Source organism: Hippocampus zosterae, chromosome 14 (assembly GCF_025434085.1).
Source record: "Hippocampus zosterae strain Florida chromosome 14, ASM2543408v3, whole genome shotgun sequence".
Lineage (NCBI taxonomy): Eukaryota > Metazoa > Chordata > Actinopteri > Syngnathiformes > Syngnathidae > Hippocampus > Hippocampus zosterae.
Window position 1 is genome coordinate 335,455 of NC_067464.1, and position 18,523 is coordinate 353,977.

The following is an 18,523-nucleotide window of genomic DNA, read 5'->3' on the forward strand; positions in this document are numbered from 1 at the left end:
AGAAGGAAAGCCCCCGTTACGTGTCCGGCTAGCTGGGCCCACCCCGGTACGGCTAACTGCCCCCCGGAGGACTGCGGTTACGCGAGTGAGGCTGAAGACGGGAGAAGCTCACTGAGCGGAGCTAACCGGCCGCCATTACTTAGCGCTCTCGCAGCGGAGAGGAGCCTGCCGCGGTGCATGCCGGGAACGGAACTGCCGCATTTAGTGACCCCAAAGACAAAACGGACATCACGGCGCCCACGACTCGTCGGGTATTCAGCTGTCTGTCTACATTCTTTCACAATTCTAAATTATCTATCCATCTATCATTGATTATGTGTTTTGTAAATGTTTGTTAAACGTTTATTCTGTTTTTAGTCATTTTAGGGTAAGAGCTAAGTTCACCGTAGGTCGATGAAAAACAGTAATGGCAAATGTCTTACTTTTTTTTATGCCACGAACGCACCACAATAAAGCTCGCTGGGCACCCGCTGAAGCGTTTTGGTTTTAGCTAAACATTCAACATTTTCACGGAGTAATCAAATCCTTAATTGAGCCCGATACTTAATGCAACCTATCGAATGGGATTCTTTTACAACAGTCTAAAAGGAACTTGGTACAAGCTCGATTGTTTACGTTTTTAGACTCATCTGACGAAACTCATGTAGGTTCTAAGAGAGCCGCCGACGGTAAGTTGATTGTTGTTGTGGAATTGTTGGACGAAAGTGTCAGTGTTCTTTTTTCTATGAAGCTCGAATATTTGCAAAGCTAGAACTTTACAACTGTAATGGTACGCGCCGTGTTCTCAAAACGTTTAAGAACTAGCAAAACCTCCACATAATGCACCACTTCCGGTTTACTGTCATCAGGTGACATCGCAGTTCATGTCAGGGCTTCGGCCAATCAGCGTTGAGCATGATCACCTTTGTCCTGATGGTGAACCGCCAGGGTCAGACCCGACTCTGCAGGTACTACCAGTCCATCAACATGAGTCGCAGAACGTCACTGGAGGCCAACATAGTCCACACCTGCCTGAGCCGGAGCAGAGACCAGGTGACCCCAGATCATTTCCTGCCCACCCTGTGCGCTCAACTGATGTCAAATCACCGCTTAACTAAAACTGCTGTACTAACAACCAGCTTTTGCAGAGGATAAAGATATTACGATCCATGAATGCGTTCCCAACAGTCTGCAGGTCACTTCTAAGTTCCAAATGTCGTCCGTCCATCTGTCTTTCCCAGTGTTCCTTTGTGGAGTACCAAGAGTTGAAAGTGGTTTTCCGCCAGTACGCCGCCCTCTACATCGCTGTGGGCATTACTGAGGATGAGGTGCCAAGCTTGATGTCGACTTGTCTTTGCATGTGTCAGTTCAGCTTCGTTTAGTACGAGGACCGATCATTTTCCATCCCCCACAGAACGAGTTGTCCATCTACGAGCTGGTCCAGAACTTTGTGGAGGTTCTTGACAAATACTTCAGCCGCGTGGTGAGTTGGAAAAGATGACATTATACCCAAAGGTGGCACTGTAGTTTCTCACTTCCTGTTTTTTGCGTCCCCTCTCAGAGTGAACTGGATGTATCCTTTCTGGTTACGTGACCTCCAACAAGCATAGAAAACCAAAAAAGGTTCGGATGTTCCTTGAGTTGCTGGCGTGGCAGATTATGTTCAACCTGGAGCGCGTTCACATTATCCTGGACGAGATGATCCAGAATGGGCGAATTGTGGAGACCAACAAGAGCAACATCCTGGCCCCACTCAATGCCCTGGACAAGATGGCCGACGGCTGATGCCAAAGGGAGATGATTTGGAATTTGGGGTTTCCTCACAGATGATCAAAACTGTGTCCGTAGTCCTGAGCAGTAATTGCTTTGAAAAGAATGTTTCTGACAAATATTGTATCTTTGCCCTCTCGGTAACGGCGTCTGACATCGAGAAACAGAAGGCACATTTAACTAGTGGAGAAAAAGATTCCTTTATATCTATACATCTACCTACCTCCAAACATGGTCATTTTTTTTCTACTCCGAGACCAATATATACTTTCATCGGAACATTAAGGAGGTATAACATGCGCGCAATATACTAATTTGCTGTTTTAATATCATTCCCATGAACAACTTGGATGTCTGGGTAAGCAAATGGAGCGCACCTTTGCTCCAATCGCCATGTCCTCTACTTTGGTGTCTCAGGAAGGCGTGCTCCATTTCCTATCCAGCTGATCTGGAAGGATCAGTTGGATTTTGTTGCGCACGTTATACCGAGTTGTCTGTATCATTATTATGGCGCAATTTAATTTCTGCCATTGAAAGTGCTCAAACATAAAGAGCTAGAAAGTAAATACTGTACAAAAAAAAAATCGAAAAGCTTCTTGTTACTTTGCAAACATTTTAATGACCCCCCCCCGAGCAAACACATTTTTGAAAATATCTGTTTAGCTCAAACTGCAACTAGAGTTAAATAAATGTTTATAATATACAAAGAAAATACAGGATTTTTTTTTTCGTTTCCCCCCTGCACACAAATGGACAAACAAAAGAACAAACGACCAGTGTTTGTGTCTCTTGAAAGAAAGGACAAGCACGGACACATGAAGCAATCAAATGCTAAAAACAAAGCCCCCCCCTCCCCCCCCAAAAAAAACAAAACCATCAATGTGGTCGCAGGACAACACGTGTGCATAACACACGCACGCACACGCACACACACACACAAGCACGCGAGTGAGGAGAGTTGAGTGGAGGCAGCGCCGCCTGGAGTCATCTGGGTCATCAGTTGAGGTGGAAGCCCTTCTCCATGGTGGCGGCCAGCAGACGTTCCCTCATGATGTCCTCGGACGAGTACTCGGGAAGCTTCAGGTAGTGAACGCACGTGTTGACCGACGGGTAGCTCGAGTCCGTCGCGTCCACCTGCGGCCAACGGCGGGCGGGCATTGAGTCGCCGACTCCGGGTGGGACGTTTTGGCCGCTTACCTTCCTGACGATGGTGAGGCGGGGGTGCAAGTTGGCCAGGCCACCGGGGGGCAGCGTGGAGCAGCCGGTGGTGAACTGCAGGAAGGCTTTCCTCTCGTCCGACGACATTCCGCAAAGGACGCGCACAAAGCGCAGGAAGCCGGCACTGAAGAAAATCCACAAAGAAAAGTTCCCACCGACAACTGCGACCGGACCGCCGCGAGGTCAAAAGTCCAAATGAGCGGGACCTGTCTCTGGTGTAGCCCAGCTTTGGCTCGGTGTAGTTGATGATGTCATCAGATGTCCACGAAGGCGATTGGTTGCCGCACAGGATCAGCTGAACTTCTTTGTGGCTGAACGAGCTCAACTTCTCCATTGGGAAGACGCCGTTGAAGCCCTCTGATGGCAACGCGCCACAACACCGGCAAAATCACCAACGAGCTCCGCGACACGCCGACTAACCGAGTCGTGAAGTCAATCCTGAACTAACCGAGTAACCAGCTCAGAGGAAAAGGAACTAATTGGCTTAATAACCAAGAATCCCATGTACCCTGACGTACCGATGTGGGCGAAGGTGTGGAATTAGAGTGTGTGTGTGTATACCTCTGAAGGCCTCCATCTGTTTCTGTATTCCCGTGTGCATGCAGAAGTCAAACATTAACTCCACGTAATCCTCAGCATTCTCCATGGTAACCATCTACACACACGTGTACACTTTGTTAGAGTGACAGTCAGCATTACCATGGAAACCAGGAAGCCACACGTGTTTTTACCTCGTCGTCTCCGTTAGGTTTGAGGTCCACGGCGGAGAAACCATGAACTTTGGAAGAAGGACAGAATTGGAAGTTCAACCTGCGTGGGCAGAGACACACAAGTTAGGGCACAATTTGGAGTGGGAGCCCACGCGAGGTAAAACGCCAGTGGCGGGCGAAGAAAAGTGGTAGCTGGAATGGCTTCAGCAACACGTAAATGGAAAATGCAGTTATACTCGCAGGCATATGCTATTTATCCTCTGAGAAGAACGACTAATTTTAACACAGCTTCCCCGAATGTCACGTGAATTTGTATGTTTGCTTTATACTGCCTCCCGGTGGCCAAGACGCGCAACAGAAGGAGCGCAGCGATGCCCACTGAATGAAGGCTTGAAAAACATGCTGACATTTCGATGGGGAAGGAAAAAAAATGGGGGCGGGGGGGGAGTGTGTACGTGACAGTTGCGCAGACCAATCAGAAGGGTTCTTTGTTACCCGAGGTCCTCGATGCCGAGCGGGGGTCCGGAGCCCAGGGGGTTCCGGAGCATCAGGTCCTGCAATCGCGTGTTCTTCTCATCCTCGGACAGAACTTTACTGGTCAGGATCTGCCGCCTTTTCACCGCCAGGTCCTTGACCTCCTTCAGGAAGCTGGCCCTGCGATCAATTGACGGGGAGAAGTCGCTATTAGTCGCTTGTCCCACTGGTTAAGAATCCCTCCGAGAAATAATCCAAGAAGCCGACCGACTAAGCAAAAGGTCACCTGTGCGGGTTGACCAGCTGGAAGTCGTCCCAGGTGAGGATGCCGTGGTACCAGGCGGGCGGTTTGGGCTTGGGCGGGTCCATGATGAACTCCGACTTGGAGTCGTCGTCAAAGCTGCCCACGGAGAAGGTCTCCTGGCTCTCCTCGGTGGACGCCTCCGAGCGCACGTCGGACGGCGGCGGCGAGCGCTCCGGGTCCTGCGGCGAGTAGAGCAGCTTGCTCATGTTGGACTTGATGTCGCCCATGCAGAGCAGCTTGAAGAAGGGTCGCGAGATGGGCAGGTCCACCAGCCGGTTGTCCTGGATGCACTTGGCCAGGAAGACGCCCAGGAAGCGGAAGAGCTTGCCGATGCGCTCCAGCTCCTCGCTGTCCTGTGGGAACGGCGCCGGGAAGAGGCCGCACGAACGCTGCACGTAGTAGCCCGGCGGCTTCAGGCCGCCGCCCAGGTCCACCTGACGCGAGTCCACACGTGAGCGGCATGCCATCGGGATCAAGCGCACGAGGGTGAGATGGCCAACCTGTCTGGACTCGTCGTCGGGGAAGTCGTCGTCGCACAACCAGATTCCTAAGGAGGTGGTCTGGAATTCCGCCGCCACCAAGGCATAAAACTCCAAAGTGGGTCCCAGACCCGTGCCCTCCTCTCCTTGGAACTCCACCTAGTTGGCAGGCAGGCGGGTCAGACGGGGCCGGCGCGCGTCCGCCGACTCGGCTCACCTCCAGCACGGACTTCCTGTCGGAGTGGATCTGCATGACGGTCTGGGCCCACTCCATCATGGCGTCCCCACGGGGGACCTTGACGCGTTCGTGCTTGAGGCGACCCACCCGGAAATCGCCGGGATCGTCCCTGCGCACGGTGGCGGACGCCCGCGAGCGCTCCATGGTGGCCTCGCGACGGTTCTGCAGCCACACGATGGCCCTGAGCGGCACACGGCCACGTATTCGTACGTGACGTCATTCGTCCGCGGCGTCATTCGCCGGCGCGAGGCTCTCACCTGGAGGCTCCGAAGGCGGTGCAGGTGAAGAAGAGCTGCCGGGTCTCGAAGGGGATGAGGAAAGGACACTTGGAGGTGAGGCGCTCGCACCAGTCGGGCAGCGCGCCGCTGGCCAGCGCCAGGGGTTCCTCGATCTGCTGCAGGATCTTGGTGGTGATCTTCTTGCTGGTGAACTCCTCCGGCGAGGCGTTGAACTGCGGCTCGTCCGCGTCTGCGCACGCAAAGTCATGCAAAGAACGAGATCGGTCGGAACACGGAATATCTCCCGCGGCCACGACGTGACTAAATGTTGCGGAGGGAATCGGGCCGAGCGCGCCGACCTTCCTGCAGCGTGCGCGCGTTGTAGGCCGCCTCCCCCCCGATGATGTAGAGGATGCGCAGCAGCTGCAGCACGTCCTCCACGCCGCAGGCGTTGTGAGCGCTGCCCGCCTTGGCCTGCGCCGCCTCCCCGCCGCAGCCCAGGATGTCGCCGCCGCGCTCGCTCGGCAAGGCGCCGGGACTCAGGCCGCCGCTGCGGCCCACGCCGTGCTCGCACAAGTCCTGGACGCAAGAGCCGCGTCGTCAAAGCATTGAAACGCGGCGTTTATTCTTCACAGTCGCCCGAGAAAACAAAAATTCGGCCTGCAACACGCGGTTAATCCCCACTGCGTGTCACGTTACCATCTTGTCCCGTTCCTTCTCCTTGTCGGCGTCCTTCAGCTCTCTGTACATGATCCTGGAGAAACGCCAAACGGTCAGCGCGCGCACGCATCGACGCATCAGCATGGAAGGCTTCGGCGGCGGCGCTCTCACGTGTAGGTGGGCTCCCAGATGCGCCGCAGCTTGTCCGTCTTGACGCTGCCGTTGCACGAGAGCTGCAGCAGCCGCTGGACGTAGAAGAAGATGGTGGACTTGTAGTTGCACAGAGGAAGTTCCACCTCCCGCGTGGTGCCCAGGCCCGCCACCTGCGGCCACAAGAGAGAGAGAGAGTTTGACCTCCCGGGCTACGGGCGCGACCTTGGCCTCGGAGGCCCGCGAGGAAGCACGCGTTACCTTGAGGGTGAGGGCCAGGTGAGGGGAAGGCGCGCACTCCACCTCCTCCTGCACCTCCGAGCGAGGAGTTCCTGAAAGCGCCGCCGCCGTTAATGCAGAAGCTCACGTGCTTCGTTTGACGCATTCCACTGACTCCATTTTGTGTAAAGCAATGTGATTTGGACACCAAAAACTTACCCGGCGGGGGGATCTCCAGGTCGGTAGTCTGTTGCACGTTGGTTCTTCCGGGCCGAGGGTCGAAGGCGGGAACCAAAGCCGAAAACTGCCTCTTGAGAACAAAGTCGTCGTCCCACGTCCGCCGCCGACCTCCTTTGGTCTCGTACTCCTCCTCCTCCTGCGGGGCGGGGGCGCAGCGCGCACACTTTTGTGTTTGCTACCTCACTCCCCCCCCCATCCGTCTGTGACAAGGCTTTCGGATCCATACCAGGACCTCCTCGTACTCCTGGTCCTCCTGATTGTCATCCTCGTTCTCGTCGTCGTCGTCGTCGGGCTCCGGAAGGTCCTCCTCGTCTTCCAGTTCCGCCAAAAGCGTGTTTGCGCGGCAGCTGTCCAGGAAGTCTGCGCAAAAAGGATGCGTTGAATCCAAAGAACTTTATTTCTACGTTACAAAATAAATCACGCGGCTTTTCTGCCGACCGTGACGCGGCTTCAACAACACTGCCGGTGCCAAGACGGCTCACGGAGCGACCAGGAGCGTTCTTTTTGTAAGGCCCCACCCTCCCCCCCCGCAATTGGTCTCTCTCCCCGCCCCGCCTCCCGATGAAAACGACCACTCGCCGCCATAACAATTGGGGACCCGACTGACCGTAGAGCGAGAATTCGGCCTCCTGTCCCGTGTCGCTCTCGCTGGACGTGGACGTGAGGCTGGCGGTCAGGGTGTTGCTGAGCATCTGTCCCACGGACAGGCCGGTGGTCGCCGTGGCAACGTTGTTGCTGCTGGTGACGATGGATGTGGACATGGTGACGGTGGAGGTGGTGCCGGTGGTGGTGAGGTTGGGGAAGCTCTGGGCGCCCATCAGCGGAGACGCTGGCGACAAACACCACACGCGGTCATGGGATTGGTCGCCTTTGGGATTTTTTTTTTCTTTTTTCCACACGCCAATTAGTCCACCCCCCCACAAAAGGGGCAATCCTGCTTTTTGCAGGATTGCGGAGACTCCGCCCACTTACTCGCCGTGCTGAGGACGTTGCGGCCCAGCGTGTTGGTGTTGTTGTCGCTGCTGCTGCGGCTCAGGTTCATGTTGTTGGTGGCGTTGGTGCGGGACATGTTGGGGGCGCGGCGCACAAAGGACTCCATGAGGCTGGCCTCGCGCGACGACAGGTTGGGCACGCTGGCGCTGGAGCTCATGGGGGCGCCGGCCGCCAGCAGCGAGCTGACCGAGAGGCGGGCGTTGGCGGCCGAGCACAAGGGCCTCTGCGGGGGCGCCTCCTTGCTGGGGGACTCGGAGACGGAGCTGACGTCGGGCGAGCTCACGCTGACCGGGCCCACGGAGATGGCCGAGTCCTCGGCGCCCCCCTCGGCGGCGGAGGGCTCCCGCGGCGGGCCCTCCGAGCCGGCCCCGCCCGTCGCGACGCCGCCCGCCCCGCCGCAGCCCGGGGGCGGCCCCTCGGCCCGCTTGTCGGCGGCGGGGGGGCCGAGGGAGGAGCCCAGGCTGACGTCCGAGGAGGAGCCGCTGCTGCCCTTGCGGCCGGACGAGCCGGCTCCGCTTAGCGACGAGGCCCCGCCCTTGTCTGGACAGTTATTTTTCACCAGACTGCTCCACGAGGACGGCGCGGAGGCGGCGTTGGCGCTGCCGCCGCCGCTGGCTGCCGGGGTCGGGGAGGGTCCCAGCGCGGCGAAGGCGGGGCCTGAAACAGCGGATGAGACAGGTTTGGGTGACGGCGCTGAGGCAGCCGACTCGGGGTCGTACCCCGGAGCAAGCTTGAGGTCAAACTTCCCTTCGGCGCCCATACGGTAAGAGTTTGAGCCGCCGGCATCCCAGGTTACATCAATCCAGCCTGGATGGACAGAGACATAGGAGGACACGCACGCGTGGATGTCAGAGACCCGGCAGAGACGGCCAGAGCGAGAGAGAGACAGAAAGGAGAGAAAGAAGGAGAGAAAAAGAGAAAAAAAAAAAAGGGCGGACAGGGCCAACAAACAGCACCGGACCATGACGCCGGCCGGCCGGACCCTTAAGACCGCCAACGTAGACATACGGGCGTACGCAACCGCTTGGCATTCGGAACAGCAAATGTGACCGATTGACCCCCCCCCCCCCACCCCAAAAGCAGGCAGGTGAATGCACAAAATGAAGGCCTCTTGCTCATTCTTTAGAACGAGTGCTTGGTGCCTTTATCAAAATTTGACGCCATTTTGTGGAGGCTGGAAGGGATTGGTGGCATGAATGAGGTTGTATTCGTATCAACTGGGAAAGGAGACTTGAGACGCCAACGTTTTGCGTTACGAGCATGCTCACGGAGCTAATTTGACGGGCAACTGCAAGAGAAACGTCTTTTTGTTGCCCGAGTGCAAAATGGCTGCCATGTTCGACCGGCGCCCCCTTTCGCCACACCTCCGCCTACGCCCGCGGCCTTAAACGCACGACGGCTCGGCGCCATTTTGGTCCGGTGGCAAGGAACGTTAACAAACATCAGAGGACATCGTCCATCAATGACATCACGAGAAGACAAGCGCGGCGGGCGGGGGCATGATTGTCTCGTTACAATCACACGACCACAGAAGGCCAATGGCCCCCCCCCCTTTTTTATTTTTCTGCCCCGCGAACACACGACAAACCTTTTTTTTCCACGCCGGCCTTACCGTTGTGGGCCTCTCCGGTGACGGTGCCCTCGCCGGCCGAGTTGCCGTCTTGGTCGCGCCACTTCCAGTCGATGCCGCGCACCACCCGCGCGCCGGGGACGATGTACTTCATCACCTGTGAGCGGAACAGGCGCCGCTGGCGCCGCAGGTTGGCCTCGGCCTCCTTCACGGCTTTGCCTGCGGGGTTCTCCAGTTAATGGACGGCGCTGCGCTCTCCCGGGCCGCCGCGATCATCAGAACGGAGTCACGAGACGGATTTGCAATTGGCTGCCCGCCCGTGTCCGTGCGCTCACCTAGTTGGTCCTCGCAAACGGCGGTGACGGCGCCGTAGAGTTCCAGGCCCGACAAGGACAAGTAGTGCGTCTGTGCGCTGGCGTTCTTGCCCATCTGCTTGATGCGGATGTGCCTCCATCCCTGCTTCTCGTCTTTGGACGGGTCCAGGGGCCACGTGGCCGTCGACCTGAACGCGGATCGCCGCAAAACGGGTCAAGCGAGACGACTTGTACGGCCGCGGCCCCCCCGAGGTGGCTTGTGAAGAAACCCTACCCGGGTTCATTGAGGCTGCAGTCGTCCACGTGCGTGTAAAGCGTACTCCAGTTCTGACCGTCCTTGGAGACCTGGAAGACCCAGTTCCTCAACGCAGAGCGGCCGTAACCCCTGAACCGGGACAGAGAACCATGCGGTGACAAGCGGAAGGCATTTGAGGGTCTCTCCAGAGACGTTTGACGCGAGTCCGGCCCGCTCGGAAACATTGACGGAGTTGGCCGGAAGCCACGCGTTCGCTGTCGCAAGTTCTGAGCGCTCTGGAGCAGATGTTCAGCCAGGCTTTCTCGGTATGCCGCCAGATTCATTTTTCCCTCGATCCTCGTAGCTTGATTTGATTCCATATCCATTAAGTCATTCAGGACCAGCCAATTCTGGGCCAAGTCTGAAAAGACGTTTAAATACGTCTTTGGGAGTGATTGAGTTAAAAAAAAAAGGTTTCCATTGTAGAGCTGCTCAATGACTATTTTAATAACTGATCCTTCTGTGGTTTTTTTTTTTTTTCAAATCAATGAAGCAGATGAATAGAAACGTTTCAATGCCTTCAAAAAAAAAAAAACCCCGCCTTTCCAAATTGAGCGATGAGAAAAAAAGCGCACGGCGAGCGACGGTGTTCAAAGGCGCGCGCGTGTTATTTTGGTCGATTTGCTGACCTGGCGTGTCTCAACGTGTAAGCCGAGGGGACGAGCCAGAGGCCGAGGTCGACGGCGAACCAGGCGTTCTTGTCGTCGTTGGTGTGGCAGTTGAGGGCGGAGCTGTCCCGGCTGAGGATGTCCTCCAGGCGCCCGTACGGCAGGTTGCGCCCTTCCGACGACGTCACCACCACCAGGCCGTAGGCGGCCGGGTTGACCCACTCGTAGGCCGTCCTGAAAGGGGGCCAGCTCGGCTTAGGGCGCTCGGCCCCACGCCCCCCCCCCCCCCCCCCCGGCAGAACTGGACTTACTTGGCGTTGGTTCCCACCCAGTAGATGACGCCGTTCTCGTCAAAGTCGTGCTGGTGTCTGAAGGCGAAGGTCTGTCCTTCCCTCAGCTTGCGGACGAAGATGAAGGAGGAGCGCTCAAAGTCGTACCACTGCTTGGCCACCATCTTGAGCAAGTACTGCTCCAAGGACTCCACGGTGGCCAGAGGCTCCATCTTTAACATGCGACCCGTCCGGTCGATCAGGGCCGTCTCGCCCGGCGCTCGCTCCAGCCGGAAGCGCAACCTCCGGGTCAGAATCTGAAAGGATTTCGGGGGGGGGGGTTACCGCGGCAACGAGGATTCCGAGTCAAGTCCGCGAGAGGGCGGCGCCAACCTGCAGGTTGTAGGAGGAACCGGGGGTGTCATAAAGGTGCAGGGGAAGACGCTCGATGGACTCCAGAACGGCAATCAGCTTGCGGATCAAAGCCACGGCCGGCCGGCTGTGGGGGGGGGGACGCACTCTTAGCGGGAAAAGGCAAGACGCGCCGGGGTGGGGCGGCGACGTTACCTTTCGTCGTCTTCGTTCTCGCTGAAGGCCGCCTTGAAGACGTTGATCCTCTCCATCAAAGGCTTACAATCGGGTTTTGGGTCCACGTCGACACTCTGAACAACGACAACAACGCGGCTGTCGGCGAGCGTCGTCGGGCTGCGAGCGGGTGCGCGGGAGGGAGGCGGCGAGCGCGCGGGTGTACCCACGTTGTTGAGCACGGTGAAGAGGGCCTGAACCAGGCCGCTGCTGCACATCTCGTAGGGGGAAATGGTGTTCTCGTCTTTGAGCACCACGATCAGGTTCTCCAGGGCCGTCTTCATCAGGTCCCTCCAGGTGTTCTCGCCGTCGGCGCCCTGACACACGGCGCACTGGATGACAAAGGCCGTTCTACTCGGCGGGACGAACGAGCGCGTCGCCGTCGGCACCTGTCTGGTGGTGTGCAGCTCCCAGGACGACTCCAGCTGCGTGGAGATGTTTCGGAGGGTGACCACCACGCCCCTGGGCATGCTCTCCACCGCCTTGAAGTGGTCGTCGTACAGCTCCCTGGCCATGCTCTTCACTTTCTGCTTGGTCTTCTCCAACTTGGACTTGAGCTTGCGACCCCGTTTGCCCGTCCAGCCCGTCACGAACTCCGAGCCTGCACAAAGCCATGCCGCGTGGGTTTGACAAGATCTCCGCTTTTCTCCCTCTCTCTCCAGATGAAGACATTTTCCAACCCGCAACTTGCGCAACCGATAATTTGCAATTCGTGTCAACGCCGGCCCTGCCCCAAAGCGATCGCTCGAACCACCATTTGGAATTGTTCTCACCGAGAGACGTCTCGGCGGTGAAGGAGTGCTTGGTTCCCCGGTTGGACTCGAAGACGAAGCCCGGCAGGTCCTCCTTCAAGATGGTGGCCTGCTGGCCGTCCGAGTTGTGGATGGCGATCTCGCCGTCCTTCAGGCACGTCAGCGACCAGTTGCCCACCGTCAGCTTGGTGGGACCCAAACCGGACAGGACGGGCTGGCTGGACGTGACGGGCTTCACTTGACTCCTGGCGCGCTGAAGCTTCTCCAGGAACTCGCTGCGAGACTCTGGAGACGGAAAGGCCAGATCTCTCAAGGGGGAGGGTCCATCTCTCATGTCCGGTCTTTGTGGGCGCGGCCTTACCGGAACTGTCGGAGCCGCCCTCGGGGCTGCCGCTGGAGTACATGGTGGCCAGCTTGCCGTCCAGGATGAAGCGGAACCAGCCGTTGGAGCCGTTGGACAGCTCCAGGGCCGCGGCGTCGGACCAGATGTACAAACAGTCGCGGCCCCTGATGATGGACCAGTCCCGCCAGTGGTAAGGTTTTCCTTGCAGGATCTCCCGGGCGTCTTCTTGGGCTTCCTCCTCCTGCGCACATCGTCACGGGTCCGGTTCTCATTCATCACGAGACACGCGGCCAAAACGGCCACGGAGGGACTCGCGGCCCCGACTCGGGACTGAAAACGGGGAAAGCGGCTGACGCACCTTCTCGGGTTTGACCTCGTCCTCGTTCTCGTCGTCCGACGCGGGCCCGGCCAGCGTGGACACCTTGTTGATGACGCCCAGGCGGGCCAGCTGGTCCAGGAAAACGTCTCCTCCTTTGTCCACCAGGTCCCGAATGATCTGCAGGGCCAGCAGGTGTCCGTCGTCGTCGTCCTGGCTCGGCGGGAGAAAGAGGCCCGTTTCAGCCGGGACCATTTGAAGGGAGGTGCCGGATGGAGCGCTCTTTTCGTTCCATCAAGTGCGACTTGATTCCCAATTTTTTTTTCAATTTACGCTAGTGAATTGTGCGTGAGAATCCATCTCCTAACGTTGAACCCGAAGCGGCCAAGGTGGGTTCAATGGCTAAACAAAGTCTGCGGTGCGCTACCTCCTGGTCCAGCACGGTGGCGCTGATCTCCACCAGAACCGTGGGCAGGTGGTGGCCCGCCTCGCTGTCGCAGACTTCCTTCAGCAGCAACTCGCTGCTGTAGTGGACCATCTTCCGGATCAGCGCCAGACTGGCCTTCCTAAAACCGACACACGGGCGCAGGCTGAAGTCAGCCAATGAACGCTTGGTTCAACGATTGAATTTGTGAGCGAGCGAACGAGCGGCGTCACCTAATGGAAGGCAACATGGTTTGCTGGAAGGTTTGTGCAAAAACCGGCAGCAGTCTCTTCAGGTAGATGGGCGCCATTTCGGGGTCTCCTTTGGGCTCGCCTCCTTCATCCTCCTCCTTGTTGACGTCTTTCTTCTTCTTGTCGTCGCTCTTGTTTACCGGACACATCCAGTCACCTGACACACACACACACACACACACACACACACCGGTGTTCCATTTTTGAAGTTATTTCTCCCTCGGAAAAAAACCATCAGGTTCTTTTCAACGATGAGGCGCTCTAAAGCAGCCTCACCAATCCATGGAAACGGATTGGGCTAAAATAGGACAACATAAAATGGACGACATTTGATGACCGTCAAAGTCCACGGTGACACCCCCAAGCGTGAAACTGACCGGGAGACTGCAGGATGGCCACCACCTCGCTGTGGCCCCGCTCCCTGGCCTTGTCCAGGGGCGTCTTTCCGTCCTCGTCCCTCAGGTCAGGATTAGCGCCGTGACGCAGGAGAGTCTGGGCGCGCACGCATAGAGGCGCCATTTATACCAATGGCCGTCGAGTGGCGTTTTTTTTTAACCCATCAGCGGGCGCGCTCGTTACCTTGGCGACTTGCGGCCGTCCGAAACAGGCGGCGTAATGCAGCGAAGACGACCTCTGTCCTCGGTTGACGTCGGCGCCGCGCTCACACAAGAACTCCACCTGTGACGGGGAGGAGCGACACCTGGGCGTTTGGACGCTTGGCCCCCCCGGAGTTTACGGCCACTTTACCATTTCCTGCGTGCCGAAGGCAGACGCCCAGTTGAGGAGGGTCTGGCCCACGTCGTCCATGAAGTTCACCTCGAACGCTGCCGACGGGAGTGGGACGTAGTGAGTAGGGATGCGACAAGACTGGGGGGGTTGACGTCTTGGTGGCACCATGACAGGAGGGGCACACCAACGGAGGGTCAAGCTCACCTCCCGTGTCGATGGCGTCGATGAGCGCGTCCGTGTCTTTGCTGCGTATACAGTCAATGAGCTGCCGGTGGGAACGTTCTCCCGAGCTGTCCAGGCGCCGCAGGCAGGGGATGCGGCTGGACGAGCCCGCCGTGGACTTGGGGAGCGCTTTGCGGCCCTCGAACAGGAGCACCAGCAGCAGGTCCACCAGCCGCATGGTGTCCAGCACGCAGCGCTCGTCCCCGCCCAGGGCGCACTCCATGGAGTTGGGCAGCGCCGAGCGCAGCAGGTCCTGCGGGAAGCGACCAGCGCAACCGTTACGGTCTGAACGGAGCCAGGTCCGAGAAGAAGAATATCGACGGAAACCCAAAGTGACGGGGGGGGGGACGTACGTGCGTGACGAGCGGCGAGCCTCGGCAGAGCGTGGACAGCAGGCTGACGATGGTGGACACCTGGTTGCTGAGCTTGGAGTCCGGGGCGGAGGGGGCGGCGCCGGCCGAGGGGCGGCCGGGCTTGCAGGCGGAGGAGGGGCCGGGCGCCGGGCCCCCGCCCGCCGCCGCCATGCGCGACAGCAGCTCCTCCGTCAGTCCGTGTTTGGCCAGGGGGGCCGGGTCCACGCCGCGACGCGTGAAGCGGTCGGCCAGCGAGGCGAAGCAGCGCAGGGCGCCGTCCGACACCTGAGCGCAGGGAAACGCGGCGGATCCAGGCGGACATTTTCACACAAAATTTGTTAATTTGTTTCGGTTGTTGGGCACAAAATTTTGCAGTGAAACTGAAAACAAAACGATCCGTGTCATAACAAAGCAAAAAAAACGCTTTGGACGGACATCACCGACTTCCCCAAAGACATTTTGCATTTTTTTTGAGGGGGGGGGGGGGCAAAATCACAATATCAGTCATGTAGGGAGGTGCGCTGCGGTTACCTGGTGGTCTTCGTGCTTGAGGAGGCTGGACAGAGACTCCACGCAGGTCTCGAGGGAGGCGTCCTGGGGCTCCATCTTGCTGCAGAGGCGCGACACCACGGCCATGGCCGAGTGCAGCGTGTCCTTGTGCACCAGGTGGCCGCTGTCCCGGATGAAGCTCAGCACGCAGTTCAGGCCGCCGGCCTCGAACACGGCGCCCGACTCCCTGGTGCAGATCAACTCCAGGACCTGATGACGGCGCACTCGTTTTAAGAACATTGTTCTTCACGGCTCAACCGTGTTTTCTTCTTCTCTCAGAAGTGAACCACAAATGCCCCCCCCCCCCCCCCCACCCCCACCCCCACCCCCGCCCGCAACTCGCCTTGACGCACTGCTCGGCCAAGTCCCTGCTGGTCCTGTTGTTGAGCTCCACCACCACCAAGCGGTTGCACAGCGCTTTGATGGCGCCGTCCACGCCCACGATCCTGCGCGTGCACTCGGCCGACACGTCCAAGTAGTACGTGATGGCGCGAGCCGTCACCTCCAGGACGTTGTCGGGGGCGCTCTCGTCCAGGAAGATTTTGCACAGCGCCGGGAGGAAGGTCCGCGGGGGGCACCTGAACAAACAAACGCGTCCATGCCAGTTAGCGACGCCGAGCGGTTTCACGGGCAAGATATTAGCAAGGCGCGACTTACGTTTCGAAGCATCGGTCCACGTTGTCAGACATGAGCAGCAGCATGCAGAGCTGCTCCAGCGCGATGAGCTGCATGTCGCGCTCGTCGCCCTGACCCATCTGGAGCCACTCCAGCAGGGTGTCGGGGTCCACGTCCGCCATCGCGCCTCGCCGCTGAAACGCACGCGGGCCCGTTTCAGAAAAGCACGCGTGTGGGGGCTTTGGGGCGAACATCTCCAAAAGGAAAATGACTCATGCTCATTTTTATTTAGAAGGACATTGCAATGAACTTGCTTTTTATTTTTTAAACAAATAAAAAGTGAATTATAATTTATCAACTAAGTTTTTCGGGACTAACCTGGACGGCCGTTGGCTACGCGGTGCGGCTCTCGGCCAATCAGTGCTCGCGGTGGTCTCGCCGTTTGGGAGTCATCCAAGCAACCAGGAAGCAGGATGTGGCTCTCGCGGGGGGATCGCGGCACATGCGCCTGGCGAAGACGCACAAAACGGTCCGTTGGCATCTTTTACCCCCGAAAGGTGTCACTGACTTTTATCGGACAAATCAGCAGTGGGGCCCGCTGGGGGTTTGGGTTGGCGGCTTAGTTGATTGCGGGCCAATTACACACGTTTGCCCGGAAGACGAGCAACAAAGCAGCTGCGCTTATCACAACCCACCCCTGCGCCCCTGGCAGATGCTTATTTGAACTGAAAATAGACCTCTATTGACCCATTAAAAAAAAAAATAATAACACCCACACAATCCAATATTATTGTCAACTCATCTTTACCCAGGCCTTTGTTTGGGAGCGACATGCCAGAAACCAGGACTAGGTGAACCCCGGTGCCTGGTGTGCGCTGACCCTCGATACGCAACAGAACCACACAAAGATTTCCTTTCACCACCGAGCCCTGAAAAACGGCGATGACGTCAAGAAAAGATTCCACTTGGGAATAATCTTCTTGCCGTCTGAGAAATCGACATTTTACAGCCCCTTCCGTTGGACTGTAAAGTGGGCCTCGACTCATTTTGGACCTGATCAGGACAAATCCACCCTTCACACAAGGCAAGACCAAGGCAACATCGAGACGGTGGGGAGTGGAGTCCAAGTCCATCAAAAAGAGAGAGCTCTACAAGTCTTACAAGTTCACAGCCCTTTCCGACATCACCGTTTAGAAAGTTGGTAAAGCAGATTCAAGCAAGGTCACAACAAATATATCAGAAATCGGTGCGGTTTCACTCATTTTAAAGACCCGTAATTTTGTGACCGTTTCTCTCAGGTAAATGATGATACTCGAACTGGTCTCTGTGACTAGACCGGTCTCAATGAAGCTTCGAAGCTCACTCACATCTACTTCCAAAGAGCCTCAGGAGAACTTACTCAAGTGACCTGCTGGAATCAGCTGGATGATGGTGAGCTTCAGGGCTCCACAGAAACCAGGCAAAGTCTCGTGGCAGCCCCCGACCCCCCCCCCCCCCCGCCATCCCATAAACTGAGCTCCTTGTACCCCCCCCCCCCTCCCAACACCCTCAGACTTGACTATTGGTCACAAACAAGCTCTAGCAGGCGAGTAGCTTTAGCATGTTAGCATCTCAGCCCGCCGGGCCGCTAGCTCCAACAAACAACATGAAGTCAAAAACGCAAATGTCACGCCGCTGAGCTCAAGCCCGAGTACTAGAAAACACTTGAAACAACCGACGAGGTTGAGAGGACGTGTTTGGAATGCGTTTCCGCGCACACCGGAGGGTCGAATCGCCTGGTGTTAGCCGGTGGCTAGCATCACGCTAGCTTATCCAACACTAAGCTGACTTAACAATTTTCAACACTGCCACGTCAATTTGATCTTATTCGTCATTCAAAATTCACGCTCGTGTTTTTTCCCGAAACCGCAGCCGCCACCTGGGACTACCTTGGGCACGACAAGTCACGCGCGGTCAGCCCGGCGAAGCCGCACGCCGAAAACACGCGAGGCCTGACGCTCGAGCCTCGGACCTCGAGTTCCAAGAGAGCTACCAGGCCGCAACACACCCGCGGGATAGCAGACACGAGTCGGCCCGGTCGAACACTCACCCTGGCTTTTCTCTGTGTGCGTGTGTGTGTATGTGTGTGTGTTGTGTGTTGTGGTGGTGGTGGGGGGTGGAATCGTCGCTCCCTGCCGCGGGGAAAGAAAGTATCACGGGCAGTCGTGGGTCGCGTCTAATCCGTCCATTTCCAGCGAGATGGACCAAAGAGGTCAAATTGGGCCGAGCGGACAGACAGCGGGCCGGAAAACAACACACACACAAGTTGACGCACGCTAACACTGTCACGCGCAAAAAATGGAAAGGAGCCCACGGCCCGTGTGACGTTCAGGTACCGCCTCTTCACGCGGACATTTCACAAACACTGCCGACCCTTGATTTGATTTGAAATGTATCTTCATTTTTATTCAGTTGTTCTCAGTCAAGTATTCGTCGTCGCGCCTTTTAATAGCCGATAATGATATTTACGTGAGGGTGTGCAAACATCTAACAATAAGCTTTTGGAGTAAACGCGCTTGCTAAAATTGGTCATTTTACTTTGAGGCAACTGAACTGTTCTATCTTGAAATGTATTTTACTTTATTCTCCCACAAAAATCAATTGGCCACTAAATTGGAACACCAACTAAAATTTAAA

General features: G+C 57.1%; 2 protein-coding genes across 4 annotated transcripts; one reads left to right on the forward strand and one right to left on the reverse strand.

The window, feature by feature from the left end:
- Positions 1-106: 106 nt before the first annotated feature.
- ap4s1 (adaptor related protein complex 4 subunit sigma 1) lies at positions 107-2,599 on the forward strand. Of its 3 annotated transcripts, XM_052086082.1 has the most exons (6): positions 263-668; positions 849-1,032; positions 1,221-1,307; positions 1,394-1,462; positions 1,541-1,552; positions 1,636-2,599. In XM_052086082.1, the coding sequence occupies exons 2-6, from the start codon at positions 895-897 to the stop codon at positions 1,762-1,764; spliced, it is 435 nt and encodes a 144-aa protein (XP_051942042.1). In that variant the 5' UTR covers positions 263-668; positions 849-894; the 3' UTR covers positions 1,765-2,599. The 3 variants fall into 3 exon arrangements, with proteins under 3 accessions (XP_051942043.1, XP_051942042.1, XP_051942041.1); XM_052086083.1 differs by lacking the exons at positions 263-668; positions 1,541-1,552 and adding an exon at positions 107-251 and having other exon boundaries at positions 1,394-1,459; positions 1,621-2,599; XM_052086081.1 differs by lacking the exon at positions 1,541-1,552 and having other exon boundaries at positions 267-668; positions 1,394-1,459; positions 1,621-2,599.
- Positions 2,600-2,712: 113 nt separating this feature from the next.
- Positions 2,713-18,211, reverse strand: hectd1 (HECT domain containing 1). Its single transcript, XM_052086068.1, has 42 exons — positions 17,937-18,211; positions 16,226-16,355; positions 15,890-16,041; positions 15,576-15,810; positions 15,215-15,442; positions 14,684-14,968; positions 14,313-14,583; positions 14,127-14,203; positions 13,959-14,057; positions 13,757-13,871; positions 13,362-13,536; positions 13,132-13,270; positions 12,747-12,917; positions 12,407-12,629; positions 12,067-12,330; positions 11,683-11,894; positions 11,464-11,610; positions 11,276-11,370; positions 11,102-11,207; positions 10,751-11,025; positions 10,461-10,673; positions 9,811-9,921; positions 9,558-9,724; positions 9,265-9,441; positions 7,632-8,459; positions 7,267-7,488; positions 6,886-7,019; positions 6,639-6,795; positions 6,462-6,532; positions 6,222-6,373; positions 6,090-6,144; positions 5,750-5,969; positions 5,430-5,640; positions 5,152-5,353; positions 4,956-5,093; positions 4,438-4,889; positions 4,173-4,331; positions 3,699-3,777; positions 3,529-3,622; positions 3,174-3,324; positions 2,947-3,091; positions 2,713-2,883 (listed from the first exon to the last, which is right to left on the reverse strand). Exons 3-42 carry the CDS (start codon positions 16,027-16,029, stop codon positions 2,746-2,748), a joined length of 7,533 nt encoding a protein of 2,510 aa, XP_051942028.1. The 5' UTR covers positions 16,030-16,041; positions 16,226-16,355; positions 17,937-18,211; the 3' UTR covers positions 2,713-2,745.
- Positions 18,212-18,523: the final 312 nt, after the last annotated feature.